The 17,332-nt window shown below is 44.1% G+C and overlaps 1 protein-coding gene across 4 annotated transcripts in view; it reads left to right on the forward strand.

The window, feature by feature from the left end:
- Positions 1 to 17,332, forward strand: part of unc13d (unc-13 homolog D (C. elegans)) — a 197,824-nt gene that overhangs the window by 75,676 nt on the left and 104,816 nt on the right. For all 4 annotated transcript variants that reach the window (XM_063030886.1, XM_063030889.1, XM_063030887.1 and 1 more), the window contains 4 exons: positions 4,941 to 5,139; positions 6,105 to 6,149; positions 7,972 to 8,040; positions 13,782 to 13,860. In XM_063030886.1, coding sequence (XP_062886956.1) covers positions 4,941 to 5,139; positions 6,105 to 6,149; positions 7,972 to 8,040; positions 13,782 to 13,860 — 392 coding nt within the window. The remainder of the gene's footprint in view (positions 1 to 4,940; positions 5,140 to 6,104; positions 6,150 to 7,971; positions 8,041 to 13,781; positions 13,861 to 17,332) is intronic.

Genomic DNA, 17,332 nt, shown 5'->3' on the forward strand with positions numbered 1-17,332 from the left:
GTTGCCACATCTTGTCTTAAACTAGGCCAATAAAAATGTTTAAAAACTTTGTTCATAGTTTTCTTTACCCCTAAATGACCACCCAAAGGAATACTATGAGCCATAGTCAAAATCTCATTTCGGTAAATTTTAGGAACTACTACCTGATGATTAACTTCCCATTCCTCACTAGCAGGAATTGTAGGCGATCTCCACTTTCTCATTAATACCCCCTTTTCAAAATAATATCCTACTGGTACTTTTTCAATTTCACTATCTGGAAGAGCTTGTTCTTTTAATTTAATTATCTCAGGATCTCTACCCTGCTCTGCTATCATCTCCTTCTGAGATAAAGACAAATCTTCCTGGTCAGACTTACCACCAAAATCCTGATCAAGTAATGTAGGTAAGAAAGTTTCTGATACATCCTCAAATTTCGAATCTTGATTTAAACTGTCATGGGTAACAACCTCATCTTTTACATTAGTCTTTTTAGCCATAGCTCTTGTTACAACACAGGAACACTCTGTGGTTCCTCAGAATTTGAATTTATTGTCAAATGCACTTCAGGAAAAACTTGTCCACCTGCTAAAGCCCTCTACTCTCTGCACCTTCTAACATTCCTGCCCATTCAAATCGCTGTACCAGTCCATGATGCAACCAGTCAGCATACTTTCAACTTGTGGGCGGGGGGGTGGGGTCCAAATCTAAGCGGATGTGAGTTCAGTGGGGCAGGAACAAGCTGAAAAATGTGTCTACCATAGAAAGCATACTTTCAACAATAGACCAGAAGATATTTGTTCCTGTTAGTGTCAGCGACAAGCCAATCCCAAGAAATTAAACACACTGGTGTGCTTTCCTTATGATTGTATCTGTGTGCTGTGCCAAGGACTTTCCATTCCAAAGGAGATCCAGGAACGGAGATTTGAGAGACTTGTCTCATGTCCTTCAATCATTGACGAGGGAAGGACAAGACGAGAAAGTGATTCATAAGAGCAGCCAGGATGCTGGGGTTTACAAACAGCACACAGCGATTGTGGTGAACTAAAATTAGAAGTTATCACCTGAACATGGGGTCCATTTGTGGTCACCTCACCACAAAAACGATGTGAAGCTCACAGAAGGTGCAGGAAACACAGAATAATTGGGGTTCATTTTTTTTTCTCATTGCATGGCATTTGACAGCCACACCTCCTGTCAGAAGCTCTCTGGATATTGCAGGGGCAGTGGGCAGGTCTAACTGTCATTGGAGCCTTGCTAGATGCTTCTTGGGTGGGGAGAGAGGTGATGGTGTGGGGGAGGGGCTAGTGGGATTGACCTGATGGTCTGAGGCAGGTCAGATGGTGGGAAGGCATTCTGGCCAGCAGTCAGATCTGGCAAAGAACACCCATGAGTGAGCCAATTTTACAGCTACCCTTAAAAACATACATGGAAGTAAACATAAGCATTTCTGGTTAAAATAGAATGCTGTAGTCAGTTCTTAATCAAATTAGAAAAAAATAATTTGGCACCATTTATTGGTGTGTTTTGTCTGGAAGATCCTGCTTAATTGGAGTAGAGCATACAGGAAACTCACAATTGGCCAATAGAGGAGCAGGACACACAGGAAACTCACAATTGGCCAATAGACAGGCAGGACACACAGGAAACTCACAAGCAGCCAATAGAGGAGCAGGACACACAGGAAACTCACAAGCAGCCAATAGAGGAGCAGGACACATCCTTCCCCTTTGCCTGATCACAGCTCTGAAAAAATCTGGCCAGTGACTGTGCCCTGAGTTATCTGCACAGATTCCCTGGGGTCAACCCAATGCCAGGAGATAGTCACTCATATAGACTGCTGTACCCTGGAATCACTCTACCGAGCAGTTATTCAGCGGGTAATGTCGTCAGCAACAGCAGCTTCTGATCCTTGCTCAGTGTCTGTGTGGGTCTTTGACCTCCTGTCCCTGCTCTCTCCTCATTTTCACTGGGCATTTGAGTCCTTTGCCTGAAAGCTACATCCCATAATATCCCATGTAATGGCTAGAGCCTTTGACCCAGCACACCAAAACACACTCTGACAACAACAGGAATTCTGCAGATGCTGGAAATTCAAGCAACACACATAAAAGCTGCTGGTGAACACAGCAGGCCAGGCAGCATCTCTAGGAAGAGGTGCAGTCGACATTTCAGGCTGAGACCCTTCGTCAGGACGCAGGGTCTCGGCCTGAAACGTCGACTGCACCTCTTCCTAAAAACACACTCTGTCCTTACTCACATAAGGCATAAGTCTTAGGAGCAGATTTAGGTTGTTTGGCCCATCAAGTCTACTCTGCCATTCCATCATGTCTGATTTATTATCCCCCTCAACCTCATTCTCCTGCCTTCTCCCCATAACCTTTGACACCCGGACTAATCAAGAACATATCAACCTCCTCTTTTAATATACTCATTGACTTTGCCTCCACAGATGTCAGTGGCAACGAATTCCATAGATTCACTATCCCTTGGCTAAAGAAATTCCTCCTCATCTCTGTTAAATATGGATGTCCCTCTGTTCCAAAACTCCCCCACCACAGGAAACATCCTCCCCTCATCCACTGTATTTAGGTCTTTCAATATTCAATAGGTTTCAATGAGACCTCCCTCATTCTTCTAAACTCCAGCGAGTACTGACCCAGAGCCATCAAATGCTCCTTGTGTTATCCATTTAATTCCTGGGATCATTCTCATGAACATCCTCTGGACCATCTCCAAACCCAGCACATATTTTCTTGCAGAAGGGTTCAAGACTGCTGACAATACTGCAAGAGCAGCCTGACCTATGCATATAAAGCCTTGGCTTTACATCCTTGCTCTTAATCTAGTCACTCGAAATGAATGCTGACATCACATTTGTCTCCCTCATCACTGATTCAATCTGCAAGTTAACCTTCAGCAAATCCTGCTCAAGAATTCCCAAGTCCTTTTGCACTTCTGATTTTTGAATTTTCTCCCATTTAGAAAATTCCTACCAAGGTGCATGACCATACATCTTCCTGCACTATATTCCATCTGCCACTTCTTTGCCCATTCTGCCAATCTGTCTAAGTCCTTCTACAGACTCCCTGCATTATCAACACTACCTGCCACTCCACCTATGTTTGTAACATCTGAAAACTGGGCCACAAACCCATCAATTCTGTCATCTAAGTCATTGACATATAATGTGAAAAGTGGTCCCAGTGCCAATCCCTGCAGATTACCACTAATCACTGGCAGCCAACCAGAAAAAGCCCCCTTTTTTCCCAGTCTTTGTCTCCTGCCAGTCAGAAAATCTTCTATCCGTGCTAGTATCTTTCCTGTAATTCCATGGGCTCTTATATTGTTAAACAGCTTTATGTGTGATACCTTGTCAAGGGCCTTCAGAAAATCCAAGTTAACAATATCTACTGATTCTCCTTTGTCTATCCTGCCTGCTTTTTCCTCAAAGAATTCCAACAGATTTGTCGGCAAGATTTCCCATTAAGGAAACCAGGCTGACGTTGGCCAATTTTATCCAGCGCCTGCAAGTAGCCTGAAACCTCATCCTTAATAATGGACTCCAACATCTTTACAACAATTGAATTCAGGTGAACTAGCATATAATTTCTTTTCTTCTGCTTCCCTCCCTTCTTAAAGAATGGAGTGACATTTACAATTTTCCAGTCCCTACCGAACAATTCCAAAATCTCTGATTCTTGAAAGATTATTACTAATGCTTCCACAGTCTCTTCAGCTACCTCTTTCAGAACCCTGGGGTGTAGTCCATGTACTTATCTATCTTCAGACCTTTCAACATCCTAACCAGCTTCTTCGTGATAGCAACTGCACTCACTCCTGCCCCTGATACTCTTGAATTTCTGACATACTGCTGGTGTCTAACACAGTGAAGTCTGATGAAAAATACTCATTAAGTTTGTTTACCATTTCTTTGTCCCCCATTACCACAACTCCAGCAGAATTTTCCAGTGTCGATATCCACTCTCACCTCTCTTGCATGCCATCAATACAGATCATTGGCATTGAGGTAGTAGAAGGGAAAACGGGAACAGAATGCAGAATTACTTTTAAAGTTACAGAGAAAGTGCAGAGAAAAGATCATGATGAGGTAGATTGAGATGTCAGGAGTCCGTCATGTCGTACGGGGGGTCAGTACCGGAGTCCGTCCTGTCGTATGAGGGTCAGTACTGGAGTCCGTCCTGTCGTACGGGGGGTCAGTACTGGAATCCGTCCTGTCGTACGGGGGGTCAGTACCGGAGTCCGTCCTGTCGTGTGAGGGTCAGTACTGGAGTCCGTCCTGTCATATGAGGGTCAGTACTGGAGTCCATCCTGTCGTACGGGGGGTCAGTACTGGAGTCCGTCCTGTCGTACGGGGGTCAGTACTGGAATCCGTCCTGTCGTATGAGGGTCAGTACTGGAGTCCGTCTTATCATACGAGGGGTCCGTCCTGTCATACGAGGGTCTGTTCAGGATTCTTATAACAGCCGTGTAGGGAGAGGTCTAGGGAGCTGATTGTGTTCACCGAGTCCATGGAGGGGAGGCTGGTTTCTGTGATCAATTGGATTAGTTTCACATCTCTTTTCGTCCTGTCATGGGCATATTTGAGGAGTGATGTGCAGGTAAAGTAAAGCTGGGGATGGTTTTCATAAAAGCATCAATTGCATGGAAGCTGAGATAGGAGATGGTGACAATGGGAATGTCATCGTGACCTCAGGGAAAGGGGAGAATTTTCAACCTCATTACCACGTAGGGTGGATTTCAACCAGGTTAAAACTGGATGTGTTCTATAACCATCCAGCAGCCCTTTCTTACAGAGTAATGGTCAGCTCCTAGCCAGCCACGTGAGAGGGGTGTGTACACTGGTGTGTCAGATTTGGGCTGAGACTGGAGATTTCCTGTTGACATTGTTCCACTTGTTCATATTGTATTCAGATGTTGTTGTCAAACCTTTTCTCCAGGTTTCAGTGACCCTTACTGTTTGCTGGGGCTGAGGGTGTCAGAAGAAACCCAAGAAGAAGATACCCACAAAACAGAGAGTCCCCAGCCCAGGAGACGACAGAAAGCTGTGATGAAGGAGGTGATACCACAGCATCAAATTCAGAGAACAGAAGTCAAGAGGCAGACCCTGAACCCCACCTGGAATGAAACTTTTCTCCTGTGAGTGTCTATGGTGCCAATCTGTTCTCGTGGTTTGTCCCAGCGCTGAATCTGGAAAGTCAGAAGTCGTGTCTTCTCTCTCTTCTGTACCTCTGCTTTGTATTGGTCTTTATAATTCCTGTTTGAATATTTTAGTGCCGTTTTCTTCACTCACTTCAGGCACCATAGTCTGAGTTCAACAACCGTTTGCCAGAGGAACAGTCTACTGCCATGCTGTTGAATGCACTGAGCTCCAACACATTCAAAATGCTGGAGGAACTCAGCAGGTCAGGCAGCATCCAAGCAAAAGAGCGACAGTCGATGTTTCAGGCCAAGACTCTTTATCGTGATGTGTGTGTTGCTTTGGATTTCCAGCTTCTGCAGATTTTCTAGTGTTTGTGATAGTCCTCCAGCACGTTGTGCGTTGCTTCAGATTCCAGCTTCTGCAGTCTCTTGTGTCTCCATGGACTAAGTTCTGTGTTCCTGGACATTAACTAGCGCGTGTTTTCCCTGTGGAGGATGAGACTGTCCTTGTGTGTCATTGTACAGTGATGGGAAGCTGGAACCAAGGCTGACTTCCTGATGAAACAGGAGCGGAGGAGGTTATAGCAGCTTACTTCCAATAGTTTCTCAGCCGCTCCTCTCTCTAAGACCAGCAGGCTCACTATAAACTTGCAGCTGAAGGTGGGCGAAGCCTAATGAGTGAACCACTTGATTGAATGCTTGTTCTCTGAAGAGCTTCAATTGCAGCTGCTGTCCTGAATCAAAGGGCTGGAGAGTCCATGAGCGGGCACTGACAAGGAGAGAAGAATAAAGTCTAGACTCCACTTTGTTACACTGTAGACTGTGGATGTATTATTCCTTTTGCAAAAGGTGGACAGTTTGTGTTGATGGTAGTGAGTAGATCCATGGTACTCTCTGTGGATGGACGAGATGTTTGGTCATTGCCATGAGCTACATTGATAACTACATTCTTTCATTTGCAGGGAAGTCAAAGATATCCACCTTACTGAGCTTTATGTGGAAATGTGGTGAGTATTCTGATCCCAAAACCCAGAAGGTGTTGAGAAAATGTAAGCCTTGAGGGTTGTGGGGTGAAATGACGTTTACCTTGTGGAGAAGGACATTAAACCACCATGCCTAACTCAGCAAAATCATTTGGCCTTTCAGCCCTGTGAGCCTCCTGCACCATTGATTACCATTACAGAGGGACAGAATGTTACAGCACAGAAACAGGCCCTTCAGCCCACTGTCCATGCTATCCACTGATACCAATCCAACATTAATCCCATTTATCTTATTCCCCACATTTGCATCCGCTTCCCACAGCCCGATCTTCTGTCTCAGTACCTCTTTGACCCACTTCTCATGCCCCTCCATGCTGTTAGTGTCTAGAAATTAGCCTCTGTCCTCTTTTAAAATGTTGAGCAACCGAGCCTCCCCAGCCCTGTGTGGTGGAGAATTCCATGTCCATTACTCACTCTGTGAGGATGTATCCATTCCTTCATCTCAGTCCTAAATGAACTATCCCAAATCCTGAGAATGTAGCCTGTTTTTACAACCCCTTCCCCAGCCTGGGGAAACATTTCCCTGCATCCAGCCTGTCAGTGACATTTCCACGGAACTCCAGTGATTACAAACCTTGTCAATTTAGACTGTCCTCACACTTGGTCCTACCTTTGCTGCATGCTGTCTGGCAGGTTTATCAATTCTCCGATAAGGAACTGCACACAATACTGTGCTGGTGTGGTCATAACCAGGAATACTGTAGCAGTCATCCTTGCTCCTGTGCTCAAAAAAAGTTAAACATTCAAAGTGAATTTATTATCAAAGTGCATTGTATACTGTACAACCGAGATTCATTTTCCTGTGGGCAATCACAATAAATCGAAGTAACACAGTAGAATCAATGAAAGACCACATTCAACAAGATGGACAAACAACTGATGTGCAAAAAAAAAACAACAAACTGTGCAAATGGAAAAAGAAAGAGAAAGAAAAGAAATAATAATAATAAATAAGCTATAGATATCGAGAACATGAGATGAAGAGTCCGTGAATGTGAGTCCATAGGCTGTGGGAACAGTTCAGTGATGGGGTGAGTGAAGTTATCTTCTCTGGTTCAAGAGCCTGAGAGGTAGTAACTGTTCCTGAACCTGGCAGTGTGAGTCCTGAGGCTCCTGTACCTCCTTCCTGATGGCGGCAGGGAGAAGACAACATGGCCTGGGTGTTGGGGATCCCTGATGATGGATGCTGCTTTCCTGCAACAGCTATAGAAATTTGTTAAAGTTCTGGATGACATGCCAAATCTTCACAAACTTCGAAGAAAGTATAGGCGATGCCAATGCTGTGCCTCCTTTGTAATGACACATGTGCAGACAAATCTAAGCTCATTACCCCATTCTTTCTGTGTTACCATATTTATCCAAAATTAATCCCACCACCCCGCTCTCTCCCCACAATCTGTGTCAGCCTCAACTGATCCATAGTTTTTCTCCCGTTCCCCACCGTCAACATATGTAAATCAAAATCCTTAGGGCACTGTGTCCTGATAACCTTGTATTAACACTAAACTGAACCCATTACTACACTCCCGCCACAGTCTTTTATGCATCCCATGTCCCACCCTGTGCCCATGGTCCAGCATCAACCTAAAAGTCTTTCTCTACAGCCCTGTAATAATGCAAACCCCCCTGCTCCCTCCATAGTCCTGTATCAAATGGGGTAGTACAGCAGGGCAGGGCTGCTCGGCTGGGTGACGTTGTATAGAAGCAGCCTGTTACTGTGACGGCTGAGCTGAATTTAAAGGGCTGTAGCAGATTCCTTTGTGGATAATGTTCTGCTTGTTCTCAGGGACCTGGACGACGATGAGTCTGCAAACCTGCGCCTGGCTGAAATCCATGGGATCCATGGGCTGAAGAGGTAACGGGCGTTACTTTCTGCTGTGTACGTGACTTGTTCAGACAAGAATTTTGGTGGTGACAGAGACTGACAGATACACCACAGACAGAATCTTATTCCCACTCCACACTCTCTTAACAGACTCAGCTGTGGTTTCAATGCCACATCCATTGTCCCTTTTTCTGGATATGAATGAATCTTGGCATCCCAGAGGATGTATAACTCAGAAGGAGCCCATTTGTCCCATCAGATCTGTTTTGGTTGAAGAAACTAATTCACTGAAACTAATCCACCTTCCGGCACTGAGTCCATACATTAAATTGTTGCTCTTCAAAGACATATACCAGGACTGCCTAAATATGATTATGATGGTGGGGGTGCGATGACTGAACTCTCTGCATTTATTACATGTCCGACAGAGGGTTCAACACATCTCCCTTCTTACCACCAGCCATTTTAAATCTCTGCCCTCTGGTGTTTGACCCCTCTGCTAAGCAAAATCAATCCTGAGTGCTTACGTAATGTTATACACCTTAACAAAGGCTCCTAGCAGCCCCTCTATCCCAATCCCAGTTTATGTAACTTTTCGTCATGGTTACAGTTTTCCACTCCATGAAACATCGTTGGTTGTGTGGTGGACTCTTGCTTGCCAGGATAGTGGCTTGGCTTTGACTCCCACCAAATGAGAAAGAGGCTTTTAAGTGTGACATGGTCACACAGCTAGGACAGCTGCTGCCTCACATCTCAAGTGACCCAGTGCTGACTGTGTGGTGTTTGTAAGCTGATACTGCGACTGTGGATTTCCCCAGATGCTCCAGTTTCCACCCACATCCCAAAGTTGCATGGGTTGGTTGGTTAATTGGTCATTGCAGGAGTCAGGTGGGAGAATGATTTGGAGGACGGTGTGTGAGAGAGAATGGCTCACAGGGAAATAAGTGGGCGGCTGGAAGGTTCAGTAAACTGAAGTAAATAAATATCAGTCTCCTCTGCAATCTCTTCTACGCATCCCATCTTTCCTATAATATTGACCAGAGCTGTCTGCAGTGCTCAAGCTGATCTATATGTGTATATATTCTGTGTCACAGTTAACACCCTGTGTGCCTTGTTACATAGCTTATCGATGTTTCTTGTGGCTTTTAAAGATCAGTAGACCTCCACGCAGCTCATTACCTGCCCTCTGCCGTTCTGCATTTCCCAAATGTGTTACCTTACACTTCTCTGGATTAAATTACATTCGCCGGTTTTCTGCTCAAGTCAATGATAACTCCTTGTAGTCCAAAACATTCCTTCTCACTGTCAACCATTTGGCCAATTTTTTTTTATCATCTGCAAACCCCTGAAATGAATGTCTAAATGAATTAATAAGTATTGCTGAAGTCAAATGATTGAGTATCATGCCTATAGATGAGTATTAGTAATTACTTTCCCTTCACTAAAACACCTTCCAACCATTGTCCCTCACTTCCAGTGACTGGGCTAAGTTTGGATCCAGTGTACCTCTTCTCCTTGGATCTTATGGAATTAACTTTTTGTCTTTAGAAGTAGAACATCATAATGTTAGAAATCTGAAATGAGAAGAAAAGTGCTGGAAATACTCAGTAGGTCAATCAGCATCTCTGGAAAGAGAACAAGTGGTAATCTTTCAAGTCAATGCCCTTTCGTCAGGATTTATATCCACCTAATCACTAATGACTTCCTGATCTGATGTCACACAATTGGCCGCAACACATCATCAAAGTGGACCATTTCAATTGTAACCATAGTCTCCAGTTTGACATTCCCCACTTCCCATCCTGATACCTGATTCCCAATTTCCTCGTAACTCCGCAGCAATCCAAGGTTTTTCATTTCCCCCGACCCATTCTTCAAAATTTTCTCCATTTCCAATCCAATAATACCTACTTTTCTGATCCGAAATCTAAATGTTACCAGTAAATTTTTGTTCTAATTGCTCAAACTCCATTCAAAGAACTCCTCAAATTCCAGCTCAGTACTCCTGATATTCACCTATTTCTAATTCCCAATACTCATCCATTTCTATTTGAACTCTTCCTACTTCCCATGCCCACATTCAACTCCTCCTTCCGCACGCCAGTCAGTGCTTTCTATAGAACATAGAACATAGAATAGTACGGCACAGTACAGGCCCTTCGGCCCACAATGTTGTGCCGAGCCTTAAACCCTGCCTCCCTTATAACCCCCCACCTTAAATTCCTCCAAATACCTGTCTAGTAGTCTCTTAAATTTCACTAGTGTATCTGCCTCCACCACTGACTCAGGCAGTGCATTCCACGCACCAACCACTCTCTGAGTAAAAAACCTTCCTCTAATATCCCCCTTGAACTTCCCACCCTTACCTTAAAGCCATGTCCTCTTGTATTGAGCAGTGGTGCCTTGGGGAAGAGGCGCTGGCTATCCACTCTATCTATTCCTCTTATTATCTTGTACACCTCTATCATGTCTCCTCTCATCCTCCTTCTCTCCAAAGAGTAAAGCCCTAGCTCCCTTAATCTCTGATCGTAATCCATACTCTCTAAACCAGGCAGCACCCTGGTAAATCTCCTCTGTACCCTTTCCAATGCTTCCACATCCTTCCTATAGTGAGGTGACCAGAACTGGACACAGTACTCCAAGTGTGGCCTAACCAGAGTATTATGGAGCTGCATCATTACCTCGCGACTCTTAAACTCTATCCGTCGACTTATGAAAGCTAACATCCCATAAGCTTTCTTAACTACCCTATCTACCTGTGAGGCAACTTTCAGGGATCTGTGGACATGTACCCCCAGATCCCTCTGCTCTTCCACACTACCAAGTATCCTGCCATTTACTTTGTACTCTGCCTTGGAGTTTGTCCTTCCAAAGTGTACCACCTCACACTTCTCTGGGTTGAACTCCATCTGCCACTTCTCAGCCCACTTCTGCATCCTATCAATGTCTCTCTGCAATCTTTGACAACCTCTACACTATCTACAACACCACCAACCTTTGTGTCGTCTGCAAACTTGCCAACCTACCCTTCTACCCCCACATCCAGGTCGTTAATAAAAATCACGAAAAGTAGAGGTCCCAGAACAGATCCTTGTGGGACACCACTAGTCACAATCCTCCAATCTGAATGTACTCCCTCCACCACAACCCTCTGCCTTCTGCAGGCAAGCCAATTCTGAATCCACCTGGCCAAACTTCCCTGGATCCCATGCCTTCTGACTTTCTGAATAAACCTACCGTGTGGAACCTTGTCGAATGCCTTACTAAAATCATATAGATCACATCCACTGCACTACCCTCATCTATATGCCTGGTCACCTCCTCAAAGAACTCTATCAGGCTTGTTAGACACGATCTGCCCTTCACAAAGCCACGCTGACTGTCCCTGATCAGACCGTGATTCTCTAAATGCCTATAGATCCTATCTCTAAGAATCTTTTCCAACAGCTTTGCCACCACAGACATAAGGCTCACTGGTCTATAATTACCCGGACTATCCCTTCTACCTTTTTTGAACAAGGGGACAACATTCGCCTCCTTCCAGTCCTCTGGTACCATTCCCGTGGACAACGAGGACATAAAGATCCTAGCCAGAGGCTCAGCAATCTCTTCCCTCGCCTTGTGGAGCAGCCTGGGGAGAATTCCGTCAGGCCCCGGGGACCTATCTGTCCTAATGTATTTTAACAACTCCAACACCTCCTCTCCCTTAATATCAACATGCTCCAGAACATCAACCTCACTCATATTGTCCTCACCGTAATCAGGTTCCCTCTCATTGGTGAATACCGAAGAGAAGTATTCATTGAGGACCTGGCTCACTTCCACAGCCTCCAGGCACATCTTCTCACCTTTATCTCTAATCGGTCCTACCTTCACTCCTGTCATCCTTTTGTTCTTCACATAATTGAAGAATGCCTTGGGGTTTTCCTTTACCCTACTCACCAAGGCCTTCTCATGCCCCCTTCTTGCTCTCCTCAGCCCCTTCTTAAGCTCCTTTCTTGCTACCCTATATTCCTCAAGAGACCCATCTGATCCTTGCTTCCTAAACCTCATGTATGCTGCCTTCTTCCACCTGACTAGATTCTCCACCTCACTTGTCACCCATGGTTCCTTCACCCTACCATTCTTTATCTTCCTCACCGGGACAAATTTATCTCTAACATCCTGCAAGAGATCCCTAAACATCAACCACATGTCCATAGTACATTTCCCTGTAAAAACGTCATCCCAATTCGCACCCACAAGTTCTAGCCTTATAGCTTCATAATTTGCCAACCCCCAATTAAAAATGTTCCTGTCATCTCTGATTCTATCCTTTTCCATGATAATGCTGAAGGCCAGGGAGCGGTGGTCACTGTCCCCCAGATGCTCACCCACTGAGAGATTTGTGACCTGACCCGGTTTGTTACCTAATACTGAATCTAGTATGGCATTCCTCCGAGTCAGCCTGTCCACATACTGTGACAGGAATCCATCCTGGACACACTTAACAAACTCTGCCCCGTCTAAACCCTTGGAACTAATCAGGTGCCAATCAATATTAGGGAAGTTAAAGTCACCCATGATAACACCTCTGTTATTTTTGTACCTTTCCAAAATCTGCCTCCCAATCTGCTTCTCTGTATCTCTGCTGCTACCAGGGGGCCTATAGAATACCCCCATAGAGTAACTGTTCCCTTCCTGTTCCTGACTTCCACCCATATTGACTCAAAAGAGGATCCTGCTACATTACCCACCCTTTCTGTAGCTGTAATAGTATCCCTGACCAGTAATGCCACCCCTCCTCCCCTTTTTCCGCCCTCTGTATCCCTTTTGAAGCACTGAAATCCAGGAATATTGCGAATCCATTCCTGCCCTGGTGCCAGCCAAGTCTCTGTAATGGGCACTACATCATAATTCCATGTATGTATCCAAGCTCTCAGTTCATCACTTTGTTCCTGATGCTTCTTGCATTGAGGTACACACATTTCAGCCCTTCTACCTTACTACCTTTACACCATTTATTCTGCTTCTCTTTCCTCAAAGCCTGTCTGTATGTTAGATCTGGCTTTACTCCATGCACTTCTTTCACTGCTGTATCGCTCTGGGTCCCATCCCCCTTGCAAATTAGTTTAAACCCTCCCGAACCATGCCAACGAACCTACCTGCAAGGATATTGCTCCCCCTCGAGTTCAGGTGCAACCCATCCAATCTGTACAGGTCCCACCTTCCCCAGAAGAGATCCCAATGACCTAAAAATCTAAAACCCTGCTCCCTGTACCAACTCCTCAGCCACGCATTCAACTGCCATCTCCTCCAATTCTTACCATCACTGTCACGTAGCACTGACAGCAATCCTGAGAACGCCACCCTTGAGGTCCTGTTCTTCAGCCTTCTGCCTAGAAACTCACACTTCAGGACCTCATCCCTCTTCCTGCCTATGTCATTGGTACCAACATGTATCACAACTTCTGGTTACTTTCCCTCTCGTACCAGGATGTTGTGCACCCGGTCAGAGACATCCCGGACCCTGGCACCCGGGAGGCAACAAACCATATATCACCCAAATACCAATCTGACCTTTTCTTCCCCCCGCCCAATTCTCCATATTACCCAACTACATGACTTTTTATTATCCCTGATCCACCATTCCCTTGTTTTTTGCCTCTTGTTTGGAACCAGTTTCAGTGTCACCATTTCTGCCTTCCCCATTCATACATGTGCTTGAAATGACTAACTTCTGAGTGCCTGATGGTTCTTGCTGCTGAAGCCAACTCTGATTCACCTTGCAGGCTGTTCAAAGACGTGAAGAAGGCAGCTCGGAAGCACGAGCAGGATGATTTTCTGGGAAATGTGGTCATTAAGCTGCAGGTGAGACAATTATTCTCTCTCTTCATCCGATGCAGGGTGCAGTGTTTATTTTCAATCCCTGCAGAAGTGAGTGGAGAGGAAACCTCCTCAAACTGCTCCAATCCTCGTGGTGAGTTTGCTGCCACTGTTTTTGGGTAGTGTTCACAGGATCCTGATCTGGGAATAGTGCAGGAATGGCAATGTATTTTCACGTTATTATAGTTTGGGTCTGGCAGCTGACACCCTCATGGAAAGCTGTGCCTACTGTTCTCGTCTTTCCAGGGGGAAATGCTGAAAGATCTGGAAGCTGCTCTGGAAAAAAATGTTAGTTGTCCACACAAAAATGTTACACACTGGTAGGTCCATTTCAAGTTTGGAGACTTATTATATTTGCGGAAGGGTTTACGATTTAATTACAGTGGCTGGAACCGAATTAAGGAGTGGCAAAACTCTTCCTGAGCCACAACAAACAGAGAAATTAGAGGAAGTTTCTGCTTCAGAAAGAATGCTCTCTTTAATAGAAGCTATTGATGTGAAGATCGGTACGGTGGATACCAAAATGGATAAATTGACGAAAGCTAAGGAACTGCTTGAAAAAACTATCCTCACTATTCAGGAATCTTTGAAGAATTTGGAAAATCGGTATCAGGCGCTTAAGCAGAGTACTCACAGAATTGAAAGGAAATTTGAATTAATGAATCAATCTATTGAAGAACAGGATTTGAAGATGTCTTTTATGGAAAAGAAAATTAATGAGAATACTTCGGAATTACAAAGAATTAAGAAGAAAACGATTGATTTGGAAAGCAGAAATCGCAGGATGAATCCACGTATACTGGGCTTGCCTGAAAATACGGAAACCGGTGAGCCGCTAAAGTTTTTATCGAACATGTTATATTCACTTTTTAGTGACATTCTCGAAGCCTGTCCGATATTGGACAGAGCTCACCGAATTCGGTGTCTTAAACCATCAGCCGAAATTAAACCACGTCCTGTAATTCTCTGTTTGCATTATTTTACAACCAAAGAAGCTATTCTTCGGAATGCAAGGAAAAGGGATAAACTCATTTATAATGAAGTTAAGATTCGTATAGTGGAAGATTTTACCCCAGAGATTTATGCTGAAAGAATTAAATATCGGCAAGTGATGGCGGAATTTTTAAAAATTAACTGTTGTCTGTCGCTGCGTTACCCGGCTCATCTGATGATTACTCCACCCAATGCTCGTCCAAAATGGATTGACTCTCCAGAAGATGGTTGGAAATTTATAAAAGAGATTAAGTCCACTTCATAAACAATTTGAAAAGTTGATCCTTAGCTGGGAGTGGTTTGTAACGCCGTTGATTAAAGTCCGATCTTCGTTTTATCAATGTTCAGACATAGACTTCGTTAACTCACTTAAATCTGTTGTTGCTTGCTTTAACAGTTAATGTAGTTCTGAATTTAACACATAGCTGACAGTGATGCAGGTGGATGCTTTCCTGGTGTCATGGATTCTTGATTACCTGACTGGCAGACCACAGTATGTGTGCTTGCAACACTGTGTGTCCGACAGAGTGATCAGCAGTACTGGGGCTCCACAGGGGACTGACTTGTCTCCCTTTCTCTTCACCATTTACACCTCGGACTTCAACTACTGCACAGAGTCTTGTCATCTTCAGAAGTTTTCGGATGACTCTGCCATAGTTGGATGCATCAGCAAGGGAGATGAGGCTGAGTACAGGGCTACGGTAGGAAACTTTGTCACATGGTGTGAGCAGAATTATCTGCAGCTTAATGTGAAAAAGACTGGTGGTAGACCTGAGGAGAGCTAAGGTACCGGTGACCCCTGTTTCCATCCAGGGGGTCAGTGTGGACATGGTGGGGGATTACAAATACCTGGGGATACGAATTGACAACAAACTGGACTGGTCAAAGAACACTGAGGCTGTCTACAAGAAGGGTCAGAGCCGTCTCTATTTCCTGAGGAGACTGAGGTCCTTTAACATCTGTCAGACGATGCTGAGGATGTTCTACGAGTCTGTGGTGGCCAGTGCTATCATGTTTGCTGTTGTGTTCTGGGGCAGCAGGCTGAGGGTAGCAGACACCAACAGGATCAACAAACTCATTCGTAAGGCCAGTGATGTTGTGGGGATGGAACTGAACTCTCTCACGGTGGTATCTGAAAAGAGGATGCTGTCTAAGTTGCATGCCATCTTGGACAATGTCTCCCATCCACTACATAATGTACTGGGTGGGCACAGGAGTACATTCAGCCAGAGACTCATTCCACTGAGATGCAACACAGAGTGTCATAGGAAGTCATTCCTGCCTGTGGCCATCAAACTTTACAACTCCTCCCTTGGAGGGTCAGACACCCTGAGCCAATAGGCTGGTCCTGGACTTATTTCATAATTTACTGGCATAACTTACATATTACTATTTAACTATTTATGGTTCTATTATGATTTATTATTTATGGAGCAACTGTAATGAAAACCAATTTCCCCCGGGATCAATAAAGTATGATTATAACTATGATATATATTTACTTATTTTTTCTTTGATTTATAAGTCTTTAATATTAGTTGTAGTATATATTAGTTGATTGGATTTATCCTTTTTTTGAATACATGGCTGTGTATATTAAACAGATTTAAGATGGCCGTCGTTAATCTGGTCTTAACTACTGTTAGACATAATATGAAAATATTTGGAATCTGTTTACTTCCTTATGTGTTCTTTGTTATGTCTTTCTGGTGTTGGTCACTTTTTACTTTGTAGATAGGAGCTGCCAGCTGGAGACTGGGGTCAAAGGTCATTAGATTAGCTGCCGTTCGCCTAGTGGACGGTTTCTGGGCTTTTGGGGGAGCTGGGTGGGTCTATTAGGTTAGTTTTTTTCCCACTGGGCAGGCCTGAGGGGCTTCTCTTTGTCAATCAGCCTGCTTTTCTTTCTGATCGAGTCATGCTTCGCCCTTTCTTCCAATCTAGGCTGCACCTCGCGCATTAGATTACTTTATAAAATTTTTAAATTAAATTTTAAATATGGATCTTAATAAAATCAATATAATATCTTAGAATTTAAATGGTATGAACCAACCTATTAAGTGCAGAGAGATTTTTAAGAAATTAAAAACGCTTCATGCAGATATTATTTTTGCATAGGAGACTCACATCTGTAGACAGGATGAAAATCGCTTTTTTAAATTTTGGAAGGGACCCTTATTTCATTCTTTATCAGTAAATAAAATAAGAGGGGTATCTTTTTATTAATTCTAAAATCCCTTTTGTTCATTTTAATACTGTTACTGATTTAATTGGAAGATATTTAATTGTCACTGGTCTGTTATGTGGTCAAAGGTTGGCTTTGGTGTGTGTTTCTGCACCTAATATAGATAGGCCTAAATTTTTTAAGAAGCTATTTTCTGTATTGCTGAATTTAAATGAATATAAGTTGATTATGGGCAGTGACTTTAACTGTTGTCTTAACCCATCGATTGACAGATCATCCACC

Source organism: Mobula hypostoma, chromosome 22, assembly GCF_963921235.1.
Source record: "Mobula hypostoma chromosome 22, sMobHyp1.1, whole genome shotgun sequence".
Classification (NCBI taxonomy): domain Eukaryota; kingdom Metazoa; phylum Chordata; class Chondrichthyes; order Myliobatiformes; family Myliobatidae; genus Mobula; species Mobula hypostoma.